General features: G+C 37.3%; 1 protein-coding gene across 5 annotated transcripts in view; it reads left to right on the top strand.

Moving 5' to 3' along the window:
- The first annotated feature begins 750 nt into the window (after positions 1-750).
- ZFYVE1 (zinc finger FYVE-type containing 1) overlaps positions 751-25,471 on the top strand; it is a 65,083-nt gene continuing 40,362 nt past the window's right edge. The window contains exons 1-2 of one of the 5 annotated variants that reach the window (XM_031952567.1): positions 751-832; positions 2,345-2,614. In XM_031952567.1, the coding sequence (XP_031808427.1) occupies positions 2,540-2,614 (75 nt within the window). In that variant the 5' untranslated portion in view covers positions 751-832; positions 2,345-2,539. Of the gene's footprint in view, positions 833-889; positions 908-1,187; positions 1,456-1,498; positions 3,279-25,471 lie in introns of those variants that run through there. The other 4 variants (XM_031952570.1, XM_031952571.1, XM_031952568.1 and 1 more) reach the window with 4 other exon arrangements.

Below are 25,471 nucleotides of genomic sequence, written 5' to 3' on the forward strand. Positions count from 1 at the left end.
CGAAATCAACCGGCTGATTTTCATCATCTTTACTCCCTTGGTCTTTTTGTTTGTAATTTTTGAAACTGGGTGTGCGGGGATGCTGTATTTATGTGTAGAGTTCCCTGCAAAGTAATTAATTGGATAAACGTAACAAACAAAAAGACTAATCATAACAAAATATTCAGCTCCCTAATACAATCCCACTTCTTCCTCCAATCCTAACTATCCCCACTTCTCAAACCTACTGAAAACTAGCCTTCACTACCACTTCCAAACTCCAAATCCCGAAAGCCTTCGGGCGCCTCTTCACCCGTTACTCCTCAACGACCCGCTGGTTTCTACTTTAGCTCAACCTCCTTTCCCCGTCTTCTCCGTTTCTGGGAGATGTAGTTTCTTCCGGAGAGGCCTGCAGAGACGCAGAAGTTACCCGGCTCCAGATCGGGACTCCAAATCCCAGCAGGCCACGCGCCATCGATCATTTTCCTTCCGACCGCCCACCCCGCTTCTCCGTCTTCTCCCGCTCCTCCTTGGCTCAGCTCCGCTTTCCCCTCCCCTCCGGAGCCCGGCACTGCCCAGCTCGTGCCTTCCTGTTAGCCGGAGCTGGGTGAAGTTCACTCGGATCAGCTGATCCGAACTGACAACAAGAGGGGAGGAGAAAAAAAAAAGGAGGAGGAAGCGGGCGGTCGGGATCGGGGAAAGGGGAGATGGAACTGGAGCTGGAGCAGCCGGTGCCTTAGGGAGCAGCCCCCACCTTTTCCCACGCATCTCCGGGACCCTTCCCCCTCCTCTCCCCCCCACGCCGCCGTCGCCGCTGCTGTCTCTTGCCGAGGGGGCCCCGAGCTGCTCTATGGTGGGGTCCCCGGGTGTGACGAGTACTGGGGGCCCAGGCCTCCGCCAAGGCTTGGTAGGGGGGTCGGGCCAGGCAGTGAGTGAGGCCGCGGCGAGTGGGGGTGGGGTGGACGGTGATGTTGTGTAAACAATGGATGGGGCTGAGGGCTCAGCCGGGCTGCGGAGGGGTATTTTGGGAGAGCCTTCTTTGTTCCCAGGCGCCGCTCCTGACCCTCTCGGGGCGGCTGAGGAGGGGTGGGGGTGGGTGGGTCGTGGCGGCTGCTGCTGCTGCTGCTGCCTGGGAGGAAGGAAAGAGGGAGGGAGGGAGGAGAGGAGAGGAGCCAATTGTTTGCTCGGGGCCGGGGAGGAGGGTGGGGAGTGAGTTGTTTTGATGGTGGGTTTTTTATTTGTTTATCCCCTCCTCCTCCACTAGTTATGAGAGTTTGGGGGCGGAGTGGTGGTAGTTCGGTTCTGTTCCCCCATCACCCCCAACTCCCACCCCCTCCACTCCTCAACCCTGACCCTGGCTGAGGTTGGGGTGGCCAACTTGGCAGAAGACTCCACTGGGAGAAAAGGGTTTTCCTCTTCCTTTGCTCTGCCTTGTTTATCTGGAAATAGGGAAAATGATTGATTGATGGATTGTTGGTAAGGGAGAAGTGAATATGCGTTTTTGTTGGAAAACAGTGTTTCAAACTTAGTTGGTGGGGTGGGGCAAGGCTTGGGAGAGTTACTTAGGAATGTAACTTGTTAGGGGAAGTTTTTTAAAAAATCCCTTTTTCTAGAGAAAAGGACTGTTGTTTTTTGTTTTGTTTTGAAGTGGAATGTGTGTCCTTAATAAATATTAAGTGACAGGCAATTTATGAGCCTGTCTTTTGGGGCAACCATACAGAAAGGTACACAGCGCTTATTAGATTCTGTCACTTTTTGTGAAATTAAGGGAAGGGATGAAAGGAAGTATGGCAGTCGTTTTATTTTTTTAAATGGTGACCCATGGTTTTTGTCTTTTATTAGACATCTGTCTGGAGTTGAAAGGGAAACAATCCAGTTACAAGTGTAACCAGAGCTACCTAGGCCTTTTAGTTGTAGTTAGATCTGGAGTTTTTAATTTCTAGGTTTTTTTTTTCTTGTGGTTCAGGAGAATATATGGTAGTGGTGACACTTACTTTCTTCCTTTTAGTGCTACCTCAACGGTACTGAACTCTTTGGCTAATTATATAAATTTTGAATTCTAGAGTAGATAAGTAAAGCATTTTTTACTGGAAAAGTCAGGAAACACACCCTGAGCCCTGGTCTTGGATTCTCTCAGTTACCTTTCAAATCAGTACTTACTATTGGGCACTAGACCCAACATGAGTTTAGCAATAGTTTGAAAGGTATTAATATCAAGTATTAATACAATCCTACTTGAACTTTTTTGGTTGAGTATGTGTGTAAAAATGAGATCCTCTGAAGAGTCTGACCTGATATTTAATCAGAGTGTTATTTTAAAAGTTTATTTCTGTTTTTACATGAGTGTAATCTTCTTTTATTCTAGGCATCCCATGAAATTATTGACTTGAGGTTGAATTATCTTGAAATCCACCTGACCAGTATCTTACATCACTGAAGCCACAGGCCAGAGGCTTAGCAGAGGAATCCAACTTGATTGACAAATCAGGCCTGTGTGAGAAAAAAAAATAGATTTTAAAAGTTGAATTTTGATAACTTTTTCATCTGCACTTTATGGATAATGAGATCAAGCCAAATCAATATTTCTGCTGATGCAAAAGTCTTGGATGAAGAAGGTTTGAAAATACAACCATCTGTAAGTGGGAAAAAAAATCATAATTTTTATTTTTTATTTTTTTTAAGTGAAACAGATCTTTTAGATCTGCAGAATCCTATGAAATTTCTGTGCAGTCATCCGTAGGAAAATATTGTAGTCTGCTTTTAGGGAGCAGTTTATAAGCATTATATGGTGTGTGTGTCTCCTTTCTGAACTCATTATGAGTGCCCAGGCTTCCTCAGCAGAAAAGGGGCTGAACCCTGGACTGATGTGCCAGGAAAGCTATGCTTGCAGTGGGACAGATGAAGCTGTCTTTGAGTGTGATGAGTGCTGCAGCTTGCAATGTCCCCGCTGTGAAGAGGAACTGCATAGGCAGGAAAGGCTACGGAATCATGAGCGACTTAGGCTCAAGCCTGGCCATGTCCCTTATTGTGACCCCTGTAAGGGCCCCAATGGACACTCCCCTGGGGTTAGACAGAGGGCAGCAGTGAGGTGCCAGACTTGCAAAATCAATTTGTGCCTGGAATGTCAGAAGAGGACTCATTCTGGGGGTAGCAAAAGAAGACATCCGGTTACCATCTACCATGTCAGTAAGGCACAAGAGCAGCTGGAAGGAGAAGGTATGGATGAAGAAACCAAGAGAAAGAAGATGACAGAGAAAGTCGTGAGTTTTCTCCTAGTGGATGAAACTGAAGAAATTCAGGTAAGTCTCTGGTTATAGCTGGATTAATTTTTGATCTGGGGCAGTGGTTCTCCACATGTCTATACCTTTCTAAAAGGTGGAAAAGTTCAGGTTGCAGCAAGATTATAAGAGGATTTTAAATTGTTCAAATTCATGAATAGATGTCACTGAAGAATTGTGTGTATATAGGTATGGAGCAGAGAAGGAATACTAACAGCATCCCATGGTAATATTAGGAAATAAAACTTAGAAATGCTATCTGAATTTTGAGTGATCTTAAGGGCTTTGCTCAGGAAAGCATCTCTACAGATCATGACTTCTTAGTTCATCTATAGTAGAGTTATGATTATTCATTGTAATGTCATACATTATAATTGTAATGGAAAAGCATCTGGGATCATTGGAACTTGATTAATGAAATGCTTTGTGAGATGGTGGAATAAGAGTGATGGCACTACATTCATTTGTTATGATCACTAAAAAACTAAAAAACCTCATCATAATCCAGAACATTTTTTCTTTAATAATTCGTTGAAATTATATCATAATCTATGCTTTATCTTGTTTTCTGTTTCTAATGTGTACTCTCCCAGTCCACACAGATTTCATCCTTAACCTCCTTCCCCCACTTCCTTATCTCTGAAGGAGTCAATAAAATTTTGAATCGATCCATATCCCATTTTGCCTCTAATTAGCAGTGTCTTTGCACTGTGGGGTGGGAGTGGGAGGGTTATAAATTATACCCACTGACAAAATCTTGATTGGAAACAACTTGGATCTGTGTGATCCCTGTTAATTTCTCTCTCTCTCTCTCTCTCTCTCTCTCTCTATATATATATATATATATGTATGTACATATATATATATATATACACACACACACATATATATATATATATATATATATATATTATGCTTTCTCTTTGGAATACAGCCACAATTCTAGTTGCTATGTCATACTTTTAAAGTGAAAGGGTGAACTGAGCCGAACCAAATACCACTGTCATTTATGCATGGTGTGTTGGCACCAAGTTTAGAGACAGCAAGAAAGGGACTTTCCTGGACTACTAAAACAGAACTAAAATAAGATTCTTTTAAGTGGAGATTTCTTCTTAAAACATCATAGATGCAGAAAAGACCTACTTCAGTCATTTGTCTTCTAATAGGTCCAAGTAATTCCCACAGATCATTGCTCATTCTTCTTTAGGAAATTTTTAGGAATGTAAAGTATAAAGTGTTCCCACACTGACAGTATTTCTTTGGGACATACTAATATATTTTTCAGTTAAAAACATAAAGAGGACTATATTAACTCCTCAACTAGACTGTAAAGTCCTTGAGGATAGGGATGATTTCTTAAATTACAACTGCCTCACTACTACTATACTTTATTTTAGGCATTAAATGAAAATCATCATTCTAAACTTCTCATCTAGTACAATCCCTACCTGAGTAGATACCATCTTTATACTATCTCCAACCCAAATTCAACAATTCAGTAAATGTTTCAGTGCTGATCGGAGCAAAGCATTGGGCTAAGCATTAAGCTAAGCTAAAAAGGTAAAAGAAACTCATTTCATAGGGAACCTACAGTGTATTCAGAGATAAGTGAATACTGGGGAACTTGAGGAGGACAGAACTAACAATTAGTAGCAGGGGCCAGTATTAGGAAATATTTGTTGTAGAAGGTAGTATTAGAGTGTTCATGGGTAATGAACCCCAAGAGATGATACATTTGAGGTACTGAGGATTACTACTTTGTTTCCACAATAATAAATGGCCTCTTGTAGGCAGAGGCAGCAGTTGAGGTTCCAGCAACTCTACTAATAAGGGAAGTAACTGGGAAGAGGGAATAAAGGGGAAGTACTTACAAATATTTTACTCTTAGATTGATCTTTAGTTCAAGCAATTTTCATTCTAACAAATTTTTTGATTCACTTATTCTAAAAAAGGCCCTTTTCTTAAAACAAAACAAAACAACAAACACCCTTAAAAATATCCTTTCTTTTAGCATCAGTCATTTTCCCAAAAAATGTCTCCCTTTTTCTCTGCTATTGAATTGTCCCTAGTAAAAGAGGAAAGTAGTTAACTATACCTGGTAAAACAGCCAAGCTTGAAAACCTATGCTCCATTCAGTGTCTGTTGTTTGCCACTAAGTGGAAGAATATGTGTTACTATATACCACCATTTCTGGATCCTGAAATATCCCCTGGATATTTTCTGGTCATTTTAATAGCCTTGAGTTTAATGGTTTTTTCATGCAGATTGCATTTAATATTTTAATCATTGTGTTTCTTAGTGCTTTGATTTTGCAGTCTTTGCTCAGCTTCACTTGCCATGTCTTCCCATGTTTCTGTGAAAGGTTTTCTTTTTCCATCTCTTGAACCATGATTGACATTTTTCTCACTACCATTTTCATCTTTCTCTTGCTTCCTTTTACAAATTTCTTGTAACTGTACTCATCCTGGATTTGAGTAGAGAGCAGTGAATTGACAAGAGAATTTACTAGTTTTCATTTGTTTGTTTTTCTGCTGACTGACATCCTTTCTGCATCATTAGGAGAGCCAAAGAAGTTTTCGGGCCAGAAGTCTCCTGTTCCTAGGTTAGGTACTATCAGTTGCTGCTGAACATGCAGGATGATAAAGAAGCATAGCCTTATTTGACCTAAGAATAGTTAATAGAAGGGTAAGGACTTGACACTGGAGAAGATACTTTCCTTAGAATAGATAGTTGATGACCTTTGAGTTGAAGAGCCTTTTGATAACTGCTGCTTAAAAATGGAATGTTCCTTATTTCCCCAATTAAGCTAGTGATGGTCCTTGCCTCCTTAAGACTGCTCCTTTAAGGGGACCCATCATATGCTTGGCTGCTTCACTTGTTTACTGTCCCAGAATAGTGCAACTCAGAAGGCTGGGGCTTCACTCCCCTTCTTTCCACTTCCCCACCCACTATGGTTATACCAAGTTTGAATACAGTGGGATGGAAGAATGAAAAGTAGTAGAAGATATTTTCCTATTTCATGGAGAATCCCTTACCACAAACTTGCTATTATAGGTTACTACATTCACTTGCTCAGTTTGTTTTAGTTCTATCAACCGTACATTGTTTGACTTTTAGTCAAAGTGAGAGAGTAAAATTCAGCTCAGTTTCTAGTACAGGGAAGCACTTTGGAACACTAGCTTTTGCCATCTTTTCTATCCTTGATATTCAGGCCAAATGTCCTGTGGGCCAAAAGGAGTATAAACAGATGGAGTTGTAATTTCCTATGTCTTTTGTAAAAGTCTAAACTTTGCCACTGTGATTGTAGTATGAAAGTCATTTTGGGTGATGTGTAAAATGCTTAGACAAAGATCAAATTGTGACTTGAATATTACTATTTGCTGTGTATGAGATGGTTGTTCATTTAAATTACATTAACAAAAATCTTCCATATACCAGTGTTCTATCTGCTGTCTACAATATCTAAAGGTGTAAGCTTAATGTTTTATTCTAAGTGCACTTTCCAGTCCATTTACCATGCTACCACTTTTCTCCTTTTTGTGATGCATTTTTCCCATTCTTATAAAACCTTTCTTTGACATTCCCCTTTCCCAAATTCTCTCAAGCTATTGGCATATATAGATCTCTTCCATGTTTCTTGGCAGAAAAAAATTAAGCCACAGGTACACTCGTTATTGCTTGTTTAGATTTCATTTGATGAATAAAGAGTGTTAGAGGATTAATATAAAAATTATTTAATATATATTACATTTAAAATATATATTTGCTGTTCCTTCCAGTTTGCTTGCTCAATTTGATTCAGTTTTTTCTATTGTCACCTCTTTAAAAATGTTGGTTTCCTGAAGTTGTGCTGGTATATATTATTGATATGGAGATGTTACTTTCATTTCCACATATTTCCCTTCCTCTCTTCTACCTAACAAGCCATTCCTTGTATCAAAGAATAAAATCAGGGATAGGGGAAAACTAATCAACCAATCATTCAAATCTTGGCATACTGTATTTGCCTTGTTCTACAAACATGGACCAAATTTTTTAAAAAGATGGAGTCATTATTGAGAATAGATTAAACATTTGCAGCCTCATGTGAGAATATGATATACATAAGCATAGGGAGCATGCAGTAGATTTGAAATTAGGAAGAAGTGACCTCAAATGCTACCTTAGACACTAGAAGATAGTGGTTGATAGAACACTGGAAATGAAGTCTGGAAAATCTGAGTTCCAATTTGGCCTCCTTATGTTACCCCAGACAAGTCATTTAACATTTCTCAGTCATAACTTCCTCATCTGTAAAATGGGGATGGTAATTGCAGAGTTGTCACAAGGATTAGGAGATAACATAGAATGTGCTTTGCAAATCTTAAAGTGCTATATAAATACAGACTGTTAAAACCATTATTAAATTTTTTCTTTTCTTTTTTTTATTATAGCTTTTTATTGACAGAACATACGCATGGGTAATTTTTCAACATTGAGCCTTGCAATCACTTCTGTTCCAACTTTTTTTCCCTTTCTTCCCTGCATCCCCTCCCCTAGATGGCAGGCAGTCTCATACATGTTAAACATGTTAAAGTATATCTTAAATACAGTATCTGTGTACATATTTGTACAGTTCTCTTGTTGCACAAAGAAAATCTGATTCAGAAAGGTAAAAATAACCTGGGAAGAAAAACAAAAATGCAAGCAGTCCACATTCATTTCCCAGTGTTCTTTCTCTGGGTGTAGCTGGTTCTGTTCATCGCAGATCAATTGATATGGAATTGGATCTTCTCCTTGCCAAAGATACCCACTTCCATTAGAGTTTATCCTCATATAGTATTGTTGAAGTGTATAATGATCTCCTGGTAGAACCATTATTATTAAATACCTACTGTAGAGACATTAGGAATATATGTGAAGATTTTAGAGTTGCTTATATAGAGATAAGAGTTGAATGCACTGATACTGATGGACTTACTGAGATAATGCAGAGAGAAGAGGAGCCAAGACAGAATCTTGGTAGTAAACCTAATCTGGGGATGGATTATGAATGATGATATAGCAAAGAAGATTGAGAATATGAGATAGGTTATAAGAGAAACCAGCATTATAAATAGCACAGACCTCTGTAGAATAAGGTTGGGAAGAGAAAGAAGCAGAAACAAGTAGGGACAGCAAAATAGAGAAAGATGTATAGATAGTAGGATGCCTCAAACCAGGGCAATTGGAAACACTGTCCAGGTGATTATTATCAGAGAACACAAAACAAAACAACCCCAAACCTTTGCCACCTCTTCACTGCCATGTTCTCTATATTGGCTTTAAATTGTTTATGATTTGCTTTAAAATATTTTTTAAATGTTTTGAAAATAGTGTACCATTAAATTGATTCCAATCCTTTATATATGGATATAGAATAGAGCATTTTGGATTTTGTCCCCTTCATCCTAATGGTTTACCTGTCTGTAGGGGAGAAAAGGCTGAGTGAAGAGTTCTTTTTCATTATCTAAGAAGTAGACAGAGTCTAGGTAGGATTACTGAGAAACATTAAATATGATCCAGTAATCAGAAAGACATTGAAATTTCCTCTTATGTCTTTAATCTGTGCTCAATAATAACATGAGATTTCTCAGACTCTCACTCATTTATTAGTGCCAGAAATATTAGGATAGGACTTTTAACAGTTTTCTTAAGTAGTCTTCTATACAGTACAGGGTCCACTTAAAAGTTGACCTACATAGAATATGAGTTGCTATGACTCAGCTTTTCAGTGGGCCACTTTGACATATTTCCTGTTCCTTCTAGTTTGTTTTGCTCAACTTGATTCAGCTCTTTCTAGTCAATCACTTAACTTGAAAATGTTGATCTTCTGGATTTGTACAAGGGATTAATGAGACCAGGAAAAGGGGATTCTGTGGGTGTTATGTCTATAATAGACTCTTTGAGCCATAAAATGCTATAACAGATGGGTGTTTATTAAGTTGGCTCTGAATGTTTTCTGTGTAGATAGGGCTGCTTGCAATGCTGCCTTGACTTTGACCTGGAGGCTCTTTTGAGAACTTTGCTCCTATTACAGAATTTTTGGGAGAATATTTTTGGCCTTAGAAATTTCTTATAAGGTCACTTAAGTTAGAAATCCTAACTAATTTTGTCAATATAGCTGAGATAAGAGAAAATTAAGAACTCTAACAGGAGTTGAAATAAGGGAATGATTGTTTTAGCTGAGGAAAAATGAAAAGACCTTTGGAGGAGAAAAAATTAGAAAATAGAGAGGGAATGACCCTAAAACAGGAGAAAGTAGATATTGTTGCCTTGGAGATGAGAAAGAATGTTGCGATTCCTTCCCCCCCCAACCCCCTTCAATGACTTTTGAGCATTGATTAAAATTTGTTTGCCCATTTTGTACTTCCACTTGAGTGGTGCTCCATACATATATGTATATTAGCTCACTCATCTCTTATCACTCAATCTTTGATTTGACTTTACTAGAGGATGATTCTATTTTTAGTTATTGCTGGGGGGGGTGAGGGAGAGAGAGAGAGAGGAGAGAGGAAAAAGAGAAAGAGGAGAAAGAGAGAGGAGAGAGAGAGAGAGAGAGTGAGTGTCAGTCTTTTTCCATAGGATTGAGACCATAGCCATCAACTTCTCAAGGAGTCTGATTCCAGATACAAAAGAACTGGGAACCTAACATTGGCATATAGGGAAACTTCAATTTCACTGGCCTGTTGCATTATGCAATAGGCATAAAAATTATTTAATTTTTTTCCCACTTAATAATATATTGGCTTTTTCCCAATTACATGTATAATTTTCAACATTCCTTTTGGTAAGATTTTGAGTTCCATCTTTTTCTTCTCCCTTCTGTCACCTCTCTCCAAAACAGCAAACAATCTGATACAGGTTATACATGTACAATCATGTTAAACATATTTTCATATTTACTTTTAATTGGGCTTGCAGGACTGTTGTGTAGCAAAGATTTGGGGCCAGAAAAGGTCTTGAGGTAATGTAGTTCAGCCTCTGTTTTAACAGATGAGGAAACTGGGGCCCAGAGAAAGTTAAATTATTTGCCACAATCATACAGGTAATTAAGTGGCAAAGCTGAAATTGAAAATCAGGTACATAAAGAAATTCTATAATATAAAAAGGACAACTTTTTTACTATGTGGTAGATTGTCTAGAAATAGTGGAAAATACATACTATTTGTGAGATTAAAGTAATTTGCTTTAGTTTGCCAGTTTGGGGGAAGAGATAAGGGATTCTCAAATTCAGGAACACACTCTTTTGACCAGAGCCTCTACCCCACTTTTTTTTTCTTATATGTGTCTCTTATTTTTTACTCATTTCATTTCTGTATTTTTATTTTCCTCTTTAAAAAAAAATAAGTCCTGTTACAGCCAACTGTCTTTAATATGTGGATTATCTTCAACAAAGTTTTAATCTTAGATTAGCTTCTATCCAATTGATCCAACGGATAAGTACCTTAAGTATAAACTAATTTGAACATTATTTTATTTTATTTTTAATAGCCTTTTATTTACAAGTTATATGTATGGGTAATTTTACAGCCTTGACAACTGCCAAACCTTTTGTTGAACATTATTTTAAACAAAATATTTGGGAAGGTAAATCTGTACTCCCCAGTCAGGCATAAATGATTTTATTATCTGCTCATTTGAATTATCCATGACACTGCTCTACACATTTATTTATTTATTTATTTGTTTTTTCTCAATATTTTATTTTTCCAAACACATGTAAAAATTGTTTTCAATATTACAATTTTTTCTTTCATTCCCTTACCTCCTCCCTCCTCAAGACAGCAAGCAATCTGATATAAGTTAAATATGCACAATCCTTTTAAATATATTTCCATATTTGTCATGTTATGCAAGCAAAATCAGACCAAAAGGGGAAAAAATGAGGAAAAAAACCTTTCAGGCATAATAAATAAACAAAGTTAAAAATACTATGCTTGATCCATATTCAATCCTCATAGTTCTCTTTCTGCATGCAGGTGGCATTTTCCATCCCAAGTCCATTGGAATAGTCTTGATCAAATTCTGACACTAGCAATTGCCAGTTCTGTCTACACATTTATTTAAACAGTCTGATAGAGCTGAAAATCTTAAGGAGCCATTTTCATCATTTCACAAGTTAAGAACCTTTTGTTGCTTCTACAGCTCTGACCATGTGCTCAAGAAGCTTCACTGGCTTCCCATTTAGCCCCTAGAATAAAATACAAACATCTCTGATATTTAAAGACCTTCAAAACCTCTCTCCAACCTGTCTTTCCAGACTTAATTTTATATTACTCCCCCTCAAACACACACTGTTCCAGCCAAACTGGCCTGCTGCTTGTTCCCCTGTACACGACTTTCCGCCTCCAATCTTTGTGACTTTCTAAGACTGTCTCCCATGCCTCAGATACTCCTCCTTCTTGCCTCCTTTTGTTTGAGTCTTTAGCTTCACCCAACTCAACTCAAGTGCTGACTTTGTACAGGCTATCTTTCTTGATACCCCTACCCTATTGTTCCCCACCACCATTACCAAAAAAAAAAATTGCTTTGTATTAATTTATATTTACTTAACTATGTACATGCTGTTCCCTCCTCCTTCCCCCAGTATAATTTAATCTCTTAGAGGCAAGAATTGTTTTGTTTTTTAATTTGTATTCTTTGTGTCTGGTAAGTAGGTGCTTATTATACTTGTTAAATTGAATTGAGTACCTGCATTGAAGTGTCATTTAAAGGTGAAATGGCCACATAATGATAATGTTCTCTTGGTCTTACATGGCATCTTTCTTTTGAAAAGCATAAATTGATTTTGCTTTTTTAAATGGCATTTGAAAGCAGGAAAAAAAGATAGGAGTTATCTCCTTTTTTAAGCAAGAATTTGAGACTACAGGGAATTAAAATAAGTTGCTCTAAGGTCTTGTGATCTTTGGAGTCAAGATAAGACTTCAAGTCTAACTTTCTGAATAGTAACTAGAAAAGCCTGTGCTAGACTTTGTTGTTGACAATTGGGAAAAGCATAGAAGGGCTATATAGCTTCAAAAACTGTGGATTAGATAACTGTCTGTAAAGTGTTTTAGAAGACATTTGTGAGAATGTTTTCTATTTTGTTATTTACCCCTGGGTGTTCTAGTTAGTTCTTAGAGTTGAATCTTGCCTTGGAAAATTCATTCTTTGTAGAAAGGAATAGGGTGACTTAGGTGTGGTCTAAGAGACTGAATCACCATTCTAAAAATAAAGTCCTTCAAAAATTTGGTCTTGTGGGTCATTTTATGGAGATGTTTAGTTCTTTCCTACCAGAGGAAGAGGGATGTTGTGAATAGTATATATGAGACTATGTGATAATGTGGCCAGTGGTAATTAAGTGAAATATTCAAAGGGAATGCCCACCCAACTCCCAAATAATGGAATGATTTGGAAGAAAGTGAACTTTGGTCCCTAGTTAACATTTGATATATTTGTTTCTTTTTAGTTCATAGGTCTCAAGAAAAAAATTGACTGTGAATGTGTGATGTGTTATATATGAAAATGTATATGTACATGTATGTCTTGGTCAATCTCTGTGTGTATGTATATATACAAATGTATATATGTATACATATACAGATACAGATGTTTATATGTTATATACACAGATGTAGAATGCTAGATATGCATTTCCCATCTATCATCCAGTCACACATACACTTTTAATCTTAAGTGTTGTATTGAGAAAATAATGTTGAGGTAGAAGGGACTTCCTTACAGTAAGAATCATTAAAGAAGTTCCATTTCAGTAATATTTTGACCTTTTAAAGGAGAACTACTTTTCATCTCTTGGACATGATTTAATTGAAGCTTTGCTTAAAAGATGATGAAGAATTTGGATAATCCAAAGTAGTTTTAACCTATAATCAAAATTCAGAATTTTCTTTCCTTTTTCTTCCTTCATTTGTTCCCACTTTCCTTCCATGGCAATTAAAACAGGTGGGAAGAAGTGGGAAATTTATCCCATTTTTTAAATGTGTATTTCTGTCTTCTAGGATTTTTCATGCCGGGGCAAATACAACATAGGTATAATGCTAATGTCTTTGATCATGTTAACATGGTGTAGTGTAAAGAACTCTAAAATGAAGCTAAAAAACCTTTGCTGCTTCTTACTTTTTAGTGACTTGATAAGTCACTTAAACTTTGTAGGCCTCAATTTTATTATCTGTTATATGAGTGAAATGAACTAGACTTTTAAGGTGCTTTTCTACCTTTAACTTCTATTATGCTGTCATGTTTAAGTGTGGAAGGGCAAGCATATATTTAATCATTTCAAACTCAGATCCAAAGACCAAAATCCAGACAAGACAGCAAACTGCAGAAGCTGGGAAGAGAGCATCCAGAGGTCACCAGGGTGAGAGAACAAATAAATAGGGAGTCAGATTAGATAGCAGAAATCAGGAGCCAAGAAGTCAGGGCAACAGAATTAAAATTGGGGCCTAGAAAGAAGCATAACAAAGGCATTTGGATCTGAGCTGGGGATTGAAAATACTTATGTGTGTACAAACACACACACATACACACACACACACACAGAGCAAGAAGTGATTTTTATTCTCCATGTGGTAGTTAAGGTAAATGGAAGCTGCTGACTATATAGTCAGAGGGGTGGAATTAAAGGCAGAATCCCAACCTTAGAATTTGCTTTCCTGTCTCATGATAAGGAATTGGAAGTTTTTCTAAAGGAATTTCAATTTCCTCGGGTGGGACAAGACCACTGGCTCAAATAAATTAAGGAGATTTCTCAAGGTAAACACAGAGAGGAATTTTATTAAGATCTCCGGAGAAAGGGTGTCTCCTCCCACAAGTAGTTGGGCTAGAAGAGGCAAGGCTCAGTTAACATCAGAATTATGTAGGGGCCTGGGCTAACACTCTTTATAGGCTGATCTTTGCCTGATTAGCCAGGACAAATGACCTCACATTCTGTCAGAAATGAGGAAAAACTTCTAACCAACCACATCTTTATGATTACTAAATTACCTTATATGGGAGTTTTAATGCCAAGGTGGCCCCAACTTAGTCTCACAAGAAAAGGCTGTGTGGTCCCACTCCTTGTAAACTTTCTGGAGAAAGAAATCAGGCCCTGAGCCACAGCTGACCTTCATTCAATTTTTAGAACACAGTCTCCATCTTGTGAGACAGCTTTCACACATCACTTCCTTCAATTCCCCCCCTCTCTCATCAGTTGAAAGCTTCTCACACCAAAGTTTATACATTTCTTCAACTTCATGATCGACTTTATTTTTGAAATCTAACCTCCTCCCAGGCTCCAGTTTCTACCCTTGTCTCTTGAGCACCATCAATTCTGCTGATCCTATGACTTTACCTTCTATTTTAATCATTTTGGACAGTTTTCTGAGCCATTAATGGTAATAAGTTGCATCATACAGAGAAGACTTAACTGAGGACTATTGGGAGAAATCATAAAGCCTGTCTCCAACATGCTCCTCCAAACCAAGACCACCAAGAGGTATTAAAAGAGAATATGTGCTAATTTTCTGATGTCTTTGGTTATATCTTTTACCAAGGCAATAGTCAGTATTTTCTCCTGGAAACAAAGTCTTTTCTCATGGAAATATTGTGTGATTCAGAAATGGGTAGGGGTCACCATTTAATAAAAAAGCTGGAGAGATCTCTAGAAGCAAAACAAAGTTTATTATACATTCTCTAGAGAAGGGCGTCCAGACCCATCGAACAGACAGTCGAAGGGAGGAAGCACTGTTGGGGGCAGGGTGAACACTTTTAATCCCTAACACAAATACCCCCTCCCACCACTGACCCTCATCCTTATTGGCTGAGGATCTTATGTTCTAAACTTGGGAACTACCCAAGAAATTGAACTTGGCCAATAAGTACATAGATGCCCATATTTGACTGAAATAGGGAGATGCTGATGTCATGGGAGGATAGCAGGAAGGGGACTTAAGTATGTCCTTGACTCAATGCTTAAAGTCCTTCAGGCCTATTCAAACTCTGAAATAGATGAAGCCTTACTCGATTTTTACAACTGTCTTGAAAGATCTCACCTCATCTCGTTCAGTATTAACTATGAAATCACTTAGACAGTTTCCTCCCTTCCTGACCCTTCATTCTAACCATTTTGGATAATGCAGAATGGGAATAGGAGGACCTACCAAGTGCTATGAGGATAGCCTTCCATAGACATCTTATTGATTGGAGTTTTCTTCTTGGGCTCAGATAACAGGGTCACCTTATCATCCCAACTAGTTATGTTCACTATAATTGGAATAGGTAACCTTTCACAAATAAAGATGCCTTCCACAAATGTCACAACAGAGATATTAAAATAGACAAAACTGCACTTGGCAACAGATAGATGACTAGGCCAAATGCTTATTTACCTACTTTAGGATATAATGAGCACATTTTAAAAAAAAATTGTGCTCGTGGCTTCTACTGACCATTTGCTCTGATTATAAAAACTTGCCTTTAGAGGAAAAAAGCAGGGACATGATTGCATCAAAACAGGTTCTTATTTCAGGTAACTCTCCCAGTTTTCAATTAATCATATAGTAACAATTCCACCTTAAGCCAGACTCAGGAATAATCTGGTGGGTTTTTATTCAAAAGAATATTATGGGGAAACTGAATCAGAAGGATCCCACATCAACAGAGGCCAAGGTCATCCTTGTAATTCTTGCCCAGATACTAACTTCCACCTGTAACAATTCAAGACCACATTCTTCTGAGTAGCTTGTGACATATTCTTTTCAGATGGATCACTGGCTTGATGATCTGTCAGACAATCATACTTGAATTTAAAACTCCAAATGAAATCAGCTATAGTCCTAAGGAATTTTATTCCCAATAGCAAATCTCATTAATAAAAGCTTCAGATGACTCTAGTTCTCAAGGATCACATATGCTAAATAGATATCAACTCCTCTGACCTTACATTGATAACAGTAAGAAATTCATCCTAGAAGGTTCACAACTTATCTTTCATATGTAAGTAGATGGTTTTAAATTGAACATTACATAAATCATTTTGCTTTTAAAATGCCCAATACATAGAAAAATTCTAAATTTCATATTGTCTATAACAGAAAGATGTTCAAAGGAACAAAGGCAAAAACTGTTATTCTTGGAATCTCTTTAAATAATGAATACAACTTTATGATGACTCAATACAACCAAATAAAACTCATACAAAATATAGAATATCCCAATTTCACATAAAAACCTTATTAGAATTAATAAGTATTGATTTCTTCATTCTAAAAAAAACTGTTAATTCATCTTTTTTCAATTGAGGAGTCCCTTTAAACTTTTTTTTTTGGAATATAAATAATGGGTATTAAAAAATTTCCTAAGAACAAATATTCCCATCTCTCACCAAAACATTCCTAGTTGCAAAGTCAATTTTAGACTTTAATAGACCATTCATTCTTGAAGTTCCTTTACAGGTCCTGTAAGCCTGGTGTTCTCAGCCTTCAAATTGCAATCTCAGATGACTGAGTAGTCTAGTACTCAAGTCTGGTAAGGGCCTTCCCACTCTACTTCCAGGACATAGTGAGAGCTCACTCTCCTGCAAACGGCAAACTCCAAAGATATTGTCTGGGTCAGCAAACCTTGTTTCCTAAAGGCTAAAAAGGAATGAGGACACTGCCAGCATATCATTCCTTAAAAACTTATCCTTTGTTTCAAAAAAAGGGCCTTTCCCTTTATCCTCCCAAATAAAATAAACCAATATCATATGAGGAAAGTCCCAGGTCACTTCTAGGGACAATTCTAATTCTTTAACAAAGCAGTAAGCAAACATTTGGTCCAAGACTGTTTAGTCCCTAACATGAATTTAGTAATCAGTTTAAGAATCTGATTCATTCTTTCCACTTTACCAGATGAGAGCAGATAGATGCCCAGGTTCTGTAATTGCCACTCATTTTGCAATCCTTCCCCATTCTTTCTTATAAAGTCTTAAAAGTAAAAAATTCCTTTTTTTTTTTTTTTAAATCAGAATCAGTTATCTCTACCAATCCATACTTAGGTAGTTTGTTCCAATGTTATTCCACTAACCCTTCTTAGCAGCAGAACTCAGGGGAATGCTCAGTTTCCCCACTGGTATCATTTCATTAAAACCTAACCTAAATATTCTGAAGCCAGGCTCCTTCTCTCTCCGGGGGACACCTTCTCAATACTTATTTATTTTTAGACATGTTACACACCTTTCAGATACAATTTATTCTGTAATTACACACAATCCTATACGTCAGATTTTCTTACTTTTACTTCTTTGTTTAAGGGAGAAAGCAAGGTAAACAAGCAAGATTAATATCCTAAATTGCCTTGAATCAAATTTCACAAAATTTATGCTACATATCCAGTTGGGCTGACAAAATGTTAAAGCACACTCATACAATTTTTACAAACTACCCAATATATTATTTAGCAAGCAACATTGTAGCTTAAATATATTTCATCTAATTAGGATACAAACATGTGATATCTTTAGGTAAGTTCCAGAAAACCAAAAATTTTAACTTAAAATCAAATCAAATACAGATAAAAATTTCTAGTAATCATACTTCACTAGCAATGCACACATTTCTAAATTCTTACACCAGAATAAACAAGATCTGAAATCGAGTTAATAATAATTATCCCCTACAATTTCAGAATCAGAATTCCAATGTAAATACACAATCCCCAAACTTAAGGTAGAAAACTACTCTTTCAAATCCAGCCACAGGGCTTTAAGAAATTAACAGACTCTTAGACCCAGGGGAAGAGGGTTGGAGAAATTTGGGCCAGGAGTGGCTACTGGTCTGTGACCTAGTGACTCAGTTTCTGAGCCAAAAATGCTGAAGAGAGGGCCCATGTTAAAGATGCTGGGGCACCAGCACAAACCCCAGAAGAATTCAGGTAAGCCAAAGATACCTCCCTAGCCAAGATAGGTTCCACAAACTCGAAAAGCTTGGAAAAACTCAGGAAGGGAGCATTTTTTTTCTTTCTCCTTCCGAGGGCCAGTTTCCCTCAGGAGGCTTTTAATTATGTAAATTAGGTCTACTTAAAAACACTACAGACCAACTCAGTTTAGCTGATAGGGCCAAGTAACTTAAAACTTATTCCCCCAAACCACTAAAATGTTTTTTAATAGTTGTATAAATTAACTATTTTTGCAGACTCAAATTGGCCATTTCTGGATCCACAGAAATGTCATTTTTCATTTCATTTAGATTTGTTAAAGTGGTAGCACATTGCTTTTCTATTTTTCCCAAAGTTCTCAAACTCTCTAATCCTTTTCAATATATGCTCTTCTTATTCATATATACTTAAGCTTTTTCTCTAACCTTTCTATATATGTCAGTTATAGATGCCTTTCCAACTCAGCCTGATGTTTCCCAAACCAGCAACAGAAGATGACTCCTTAACTCACAAACATAGAATACAAAGCAGACACATTCTGTTTTACATACAGATTTAAATTGGACATACTCAATTAGCCCTGGGAATGTCCTCCCCATCAACAATATTTAATCATTTTCCACTGAAGGAGTCTTTTGGTTAAGTCCCCATCTTGAATATTTGACAAAACTTTTCAGAGCACACCTCCATAGTCTCTCGACTCAAGGACTCACAGGTCACTTACCCTTTGGTGTTCTGTGCACAAAAGTTGCCTGACTGAATGCCATCCAATTCCTGCCACTTGTGATTTGTCTTGGATTTACTGACTTTGGTCTTATAGTCTCCTTTGGTCCTTTAGTCTCCTCTTCTGGCCACTAGATCTTGGAAGCAGGGAAAGGTCTTGGAAGTTAGCAGACTGCCTAAAGCAAGGCAGGACGACCCCCTGCTAGGTTTAGAGACCCCGTCCACTCTCCAAGTTACATGATCCTGGAAAGCCCCCATAAACTCTGTGGGACAAGACCACTAGGTCAAATAAATCAAGATTTCTCAAAGCAAAAGCAGAAAGGAATTTTATTACTATCTTGGGAAAGGGCATCTCCCCACAAGCAGCTGGTCAAGGAGAGGCGAGGCCCAGTTAATAGATAAGAATTATATAGGGGCCTGGCTTAACACTCCTTGTAGGCTGGATCTTTGCCTGATTAGTCAGGACAAATGACTTCACATTCTAAGTCATAAATGAGGAAAAACTTCTAACCAAGCACATCTTTATGATTACTAAATTACCTTCTATAGGAGTTTCAATGCCAAGGTGGCCCCAACTTAGTCGCACAAAGAAAAGGTTCCACTCCTTGTAAACTCGTGATTTCTGGAGAAAGAAAACGGGCCCTAGCGTACAACTGGCCTTCACTCAGTTTTTAGAACACTGTCTCCATCTTGTGAGACAGCTTTCATAGACCACTTCAATTTGTCTATGATAATGAAATGAAACCCTATGATCCAGCATGATGTAGTAGTGTTGATCTTGGAGTTAGGAAGTCCTAAATTCAAATCACACCTTGGACATTTAGTGGGTAGGGGATCCTGGACATGTTACTTACAAACCTTTATGATATAGTCTCGATTCTTCAACTCTAAAATGAAGGGATTAGTCTCTTCCTGGATTGCTTCAGTCAAAGTCCCTTCCAGATCTGATACTGTGACTGTCCTTCATTCTCAAAGAGGACCATGACATCAGGGAGGTGATGCCATGCTGTGCAAGTAAATTGAAGTGAGGGAAGGTCATACAAAGTCACCTGCCTCACTTTTTCCTTCAGAATCATCGGGGTTCAGTGGCCAGATCCGGATAACTAGAGATGGCCCTGGATGCAATGGGAAGGAAACATAGGCTTTTAATAAACTGAGGTCTTCAAAAGATCTGTTTGACTGAGGCCCCACCCATTTAGGGATGGAGGTTAGGTAGCAATAGAGGCAAAAAATGGCCTCTTTCACCTAATCCAAACTAATTAAATCTGGGAAGGGAAGACCCTCAGGGTTTTTGGCCAAAACTGAAATGATTGCTATTTACATTCAATCTGAAGCAATAAGGTCCTAAACCTTGACCTTGTGGGGCTTGGCCTGGTAGTTGTGGCCCCACCTACAAACCAATAGACTGCTTCTCTCCTGGTTCTGTACTGTTTTGAAATTTGTTCTCTGAGCTAGAATTTGAGAATGTTGAGTTCTAACCACCTAGCACTAGCTTTGGACTTAGAGGGACTAAGTTTATAGCCTTATTTCTAACTATCTTTGTTACTGTGGACAGATCATTTAATCTCTCTGGGCATATCATGTACTGATTTATTAAAATTTCAATTCATTAAATCTTTAAGTGCCTACTCTGTTCTGTGCCTTGTACTAATTGCCAGGGTACAAATAAGAGAGGAAAAAAAAAACAGTTCTTGCCCTCAAGCTGCTCAAAATCTATTGGGGAAATATACAACACAAAAAAAGGAAACTGAAAAGTGAAGGGCCCAGATATCTGGAATGGGGGCATGTTATACCCTGGAGCTGACATACATATCAAGCAAAGTAGCTGATGAAAATGGTAGTACTCGGAAGGTTGTGAACCCTATATATAAAGACGCTTTGGGAGAAGATTAGTGCTTTTACTCTTTGGTCCTCTATCTCCAAGGGAGATACCACTAAAGATGAGTTGAGAAAGTGAGAAATTATCAGAACCTGGGTCATTCTAGATACTGCTGAGATTTCAGGAGATCCTGGAGGGTGGGATGGAGTAGTAGGAGTGGGGTGGGGGAGTAGAGGAGAAAAGGCGATTGGATTAGATATTTTATAGAGTTCCTTTCAACTAACTCTATGGTCTTATTCCTAAATCTAGTTGGTGGTTTAGTTGTTTTTAGTTCTATCTGATTCTTTATCCTTTTGGGATTTCCTTGGCAAAGTATACTTGAGTGGTTTGCCATTTCCTTCTCCCCAGCATTTCTGCAGATGTGAGGAAACTGAGGCAAACAGGATTACGTGCTTTGCCCAGGGTCACACAACTGGTAACTGTCTTGAAGCTGAATTTGAATTTGGGTCTATCTTGACTTCAGGCTCAGCATGCTATACATTGCTTCAGCTAGATGCCCCTGACCTGACAAGAATGGAAAAATATTAACTGAGTACTACTGTGGCTTAGACTGTTTAGAAAGACAGAGTCATCTGCATGGAGATGTTAATTGTCTTTTGTCTGGCCTCTCTGGATTCTGAGCCTTTCATTATTTATTGTAGTTTTAAGTTCATAAGAAAGTAAAAGTAACAGTTGAATCACTGGTAAAAAGTTAATAGTAATCCATCTTCGGGAGATATTATGATATGAACTCTGTTACAACTTTGCTGTTCAAAATGGGAAGGGGGAGAAATATAGAAACAATCTCTGATTGGCTCAAAGATTAGAAATTGTTCCAGATTGTTGGAATTCTGTTGTCGTTGGTATTAGGTTCTCTTAGGAGTTTGATTGTTCTAGTAAAGTTGATTTTTTTCATTGCCTCAGGGACAAAATTCCACATTTTTAGGGCTGTGGTGATTATAATTTATGTGTACTAGCTACTTCTGTGAAGAGTGTGAAGGAAGTCTTTTGTGGAGAGTGACTGAAGAAAGAATCATAATGACTGAATTGCTAAATTCTGGTAGCTGCCACCATTTCTGCTCCCAGGACAGTTCACTTCAGCTTCTTCCCCAGCCCTTATGAGTCCCTTTACCAGTCTTTCAGATAACCGCACCACCCTCCCAAAAAAACCTGCATTGACATAGGGAAAACCTCATTTTTACCATTTGTAAAATGGGGACAATGATAGTAACACCTACTTCAAAATGAGATAAATCTTGAAGTACTATATAGATATAGCTATTATAATCATCAGGGTAGGTGATGGCCCTTGGAAAGGCTTCATGTGAGGGATTCTTATAATTTTTCTTGCCTGCAAATTAATAGCCAGGTGCTTCTCTAATAGCCAGGTGCTTGTCTAAATTCTCAGTCCTGGTAAGATGATGGTTAGGTACAGTCATATTTCTAAGGTAAACCCTGTAGAAGGACTGGAAGCAGTTGAGATAAATCTAGTTTATCTGCATCTAACTGGAGATGGGAGACCAGTTGGAGGTGATGGGTAGTAATGAGATGGGGTGCTGCTTCTTCTTTACTTACTTCACTGTATGATGGTAAAGGATCCAAAATAGATTGTATTGAACTAATAATCATGTAAGAAAAAAAGATGGTGGTGTGATGTAATTGTAAAGAAGCCTGAACTTTGAGACAGAAAACTTAGCTTAAAGACCTGGATCTGGTAGTAGTTGAAGTAGTAATTTAACCTGTATGTGCACCTTCTTCTTCTTCTTTTTTTTTTTTTTTTTTTAAGTTAATTAACTTATTAAAGCTTTTTATTTTCAAAACATATATAAGGACAATCCTTCACCATTGACCCTTGCAAAACCTTGTGTTCCAATTTCCCCACCCCCTCCCCCAGATGGTAAGCAATCCAATATATATATATATATATATATATATATATATATATATATATATATATATATTTTTTTTTTTTTTATTTAATAGCCTTTTATTTACAGGATATATGCATGGGTAACTTTACAGCATTAACAATTGCCAAACCTCTTGTTCCAATTTTTTACCTCTTACTCCCCCACCCCCTCCCCTAGATGGCAGGATGACCAGTAGATGTTAAATATATTAAAATATAAATTAGATATACAATAAGTATACATGACCAAAACGTTATTTTGCTGTATAAAAAGAATCAGACTCTGAAATATTGTACAATTAGCTTGTGAAGGAAATCAAAAATGCAGGTGTGCATAAATATAGGGATTGGGAATTCAATGTAATGGTTTTTAGTCATCTCCCAGAGTTCTTTTTCTGGGCATAGCTGGTTCAGTTCATTACTGCTCCATTAATCCAATATATATTAAAGATGGTAAAATATATATGTAAATTGAATATAGATATACACATTTATACAATTATCTTGCTTATGCATCTTTGTAAAAATAGTAATGATATATATTGGATTTAACATATACTTTAACATTTAACATATATGGGACTACCTGCCATCTAGGTAAGGGGATGAGGGGAAGGAAGGGAAAAGTTGGAACAGAAGGTTTTGCAAGGGTCAATGTTGAAAAATTACCCATGAATATGTTTTGCAAATAAAAAGCTATAATAATTTTTTAAAAATGGTAATGATATTTGCACATTTAGCCATGGATTATCATGTAAAGAGAAAATTTCTAATAGTTTGCTTTCCAAAAGCAAAAAGTGGTATCCAGAGAAGGGAGTTGTTTCTTTTAAGGAATTTTCAAAAGGAAAGTTGATTAGAAAATTTTAAACTGTCAATTGCTTTATATGCTAACTAATAGAAACTACAAAACTACTTGCTGCTATTATGATTATCTGCATGACCTTGGACAAATCACTTAATTTCTCTACCACTTTCCTAATCTGCAAAGTGAGGGTGATAATACTTCTAATGAGTTACCCTCAGGATTGGGAGGATTAAATGAGAACCCTGTAAGTAAAACACTATATAGATAAAAATAGTTATTAAGTTAATGAGTATGGGATTGTCTGACTATTTTTCTCTTGATTGTGATGCCAGGTAAGACCATTGAAATGTACTCAGAGCAAATAAAAATTCTTCCTCCTATCCGTAAAGAAACTCATATCTTATTTTCCAAAATACAGATATAGTTTTCAACATTCATTTTTGTAAGACTTTGAGTTCCAGATTTTTTCTCCTCCCTCTTTTGTCTCCCTTCTTTTTAAGAAAGCAAATTCAGTTCCACTCTTATGTTTTTAAAAAAATGTTTTATTGTTTTTTTTAATATCATCATTATTATCCAGTAGATTTTTCCATTGCCACAATAGAATTCTTCCTTGCAATAAATAAATATAGCTGAACAAAACAGATCCACAGCCTCATCTGAAAATATATATCTAATTCCACACCACCATCTCTGTCAACCTTGCAGACTTAAATGTTCTGGAAGATTCCAGTGTTGTGTTCTCCTTTATTTTGATGTGGTCATCATAGAAGCTATTTTCCTTATTCTTCTTACTCATTCTCTCTTTATTAGTAATTTGTCTTTCCAAAATTTCTCTGAACTTGTTATTTCATATGCCATACTTTTTAAAGCTATCCCAAAATAGATGGCTATCTACTTTTCTTCCAGTTCTTTGCTGTTACAAAAAGTATGGCTATAAATATTTTTCTTATGTACTGCTATAAATATTTTTCATATGTATATGAGATTTTTTTTTCTTTGACTTTCTTATAGTATATGCTTAGTAAGTGGTATCGCTGATTCAAAGAATTTATATACATTTTAGTTACTTATATAAAATTATGATTCTAGATTGTTTCCTGGAACATGTTAGGCCAGCTGACAGCTCCAGCATTGCATTAGTATTAGTTTTATATACCTTCCAACATTTATCATTTAATTCTTTTGTCAGCTTTGCCAGTTAGATGGAATCTCTTATTTTAATTTGTATTTCTTATTTGTGATTTGTAGAATTATTTCCATTGATGAGGACATGCCTTTTTTTAAAACCTCAGTGTTCATAGCCTTTGAAAATGCATGCTTTTGAATCCTATCTTATCTTTTCTTTACCTTTCTCAGACCTAGTTGAATAACCAGTTCTACCATCACAGGACTGTTGTTCTTTGGCTTAAGGTCTGGCTTGGGTCAGAGCCCAAGAATGAATTTATTGATTGACATAATTTTATTTTGACACATCATTTAATTGATAATAAACTTCCTTAATACCTTTTGATTAAAAACATAATAAGCAAAGCACTCAAGCAGTCACTACTGATGGTACATGTTCTTATTAATTCCTAACAAAAAGAAGGAAGTTTTCTGTGAAGACCGCGTATTTTAAAATCAGCCAGTCAGGAATTCAGGTTGGGGGAAAATCGTCTATCTTTATTCTCAGTGAAGAAGGATCGGAGGTGGAAGAGAATCGGCGATAGCAATGTGTGCAGCTGAGTCAAGAAGCTAGCTCGACCAGCAGCCACACGACCAGCAGCCACACAACCAACAGCCACACGACCAGCAGCTAGGAGTCTCAAACCCAGGCCCAATCTCTCCCAGCTTCTCTTCCTGTCTCTCTCTGCCTCCACCCACCAAAATCGTCATTTCCTATACAACACATCAGGACTTGCAGGGAGAGTGGGCAGGGACCATTCTTTATCCAATCATGTATATTAATAGAGTATAGCCCAATTACTATTTAGCCTCACGTACTTGGGACCTCAGTGCATCAACTCAAA

This window comes from Sarcophilus harrisii, chromosome 2 (genome assembly GCF_902635505.1).
Source record: "Sarcophilus harrisii chromosome 2, mSarHar1.11, whole genome shotgun sequence".
Classification (NCBI taxonomy): Eukaryota; Metazoa; Chordata; class Mammalia; order Dasyuromorphia; family Dasyuridae; genus Sarcophilus; species Sarcophilus harrisii.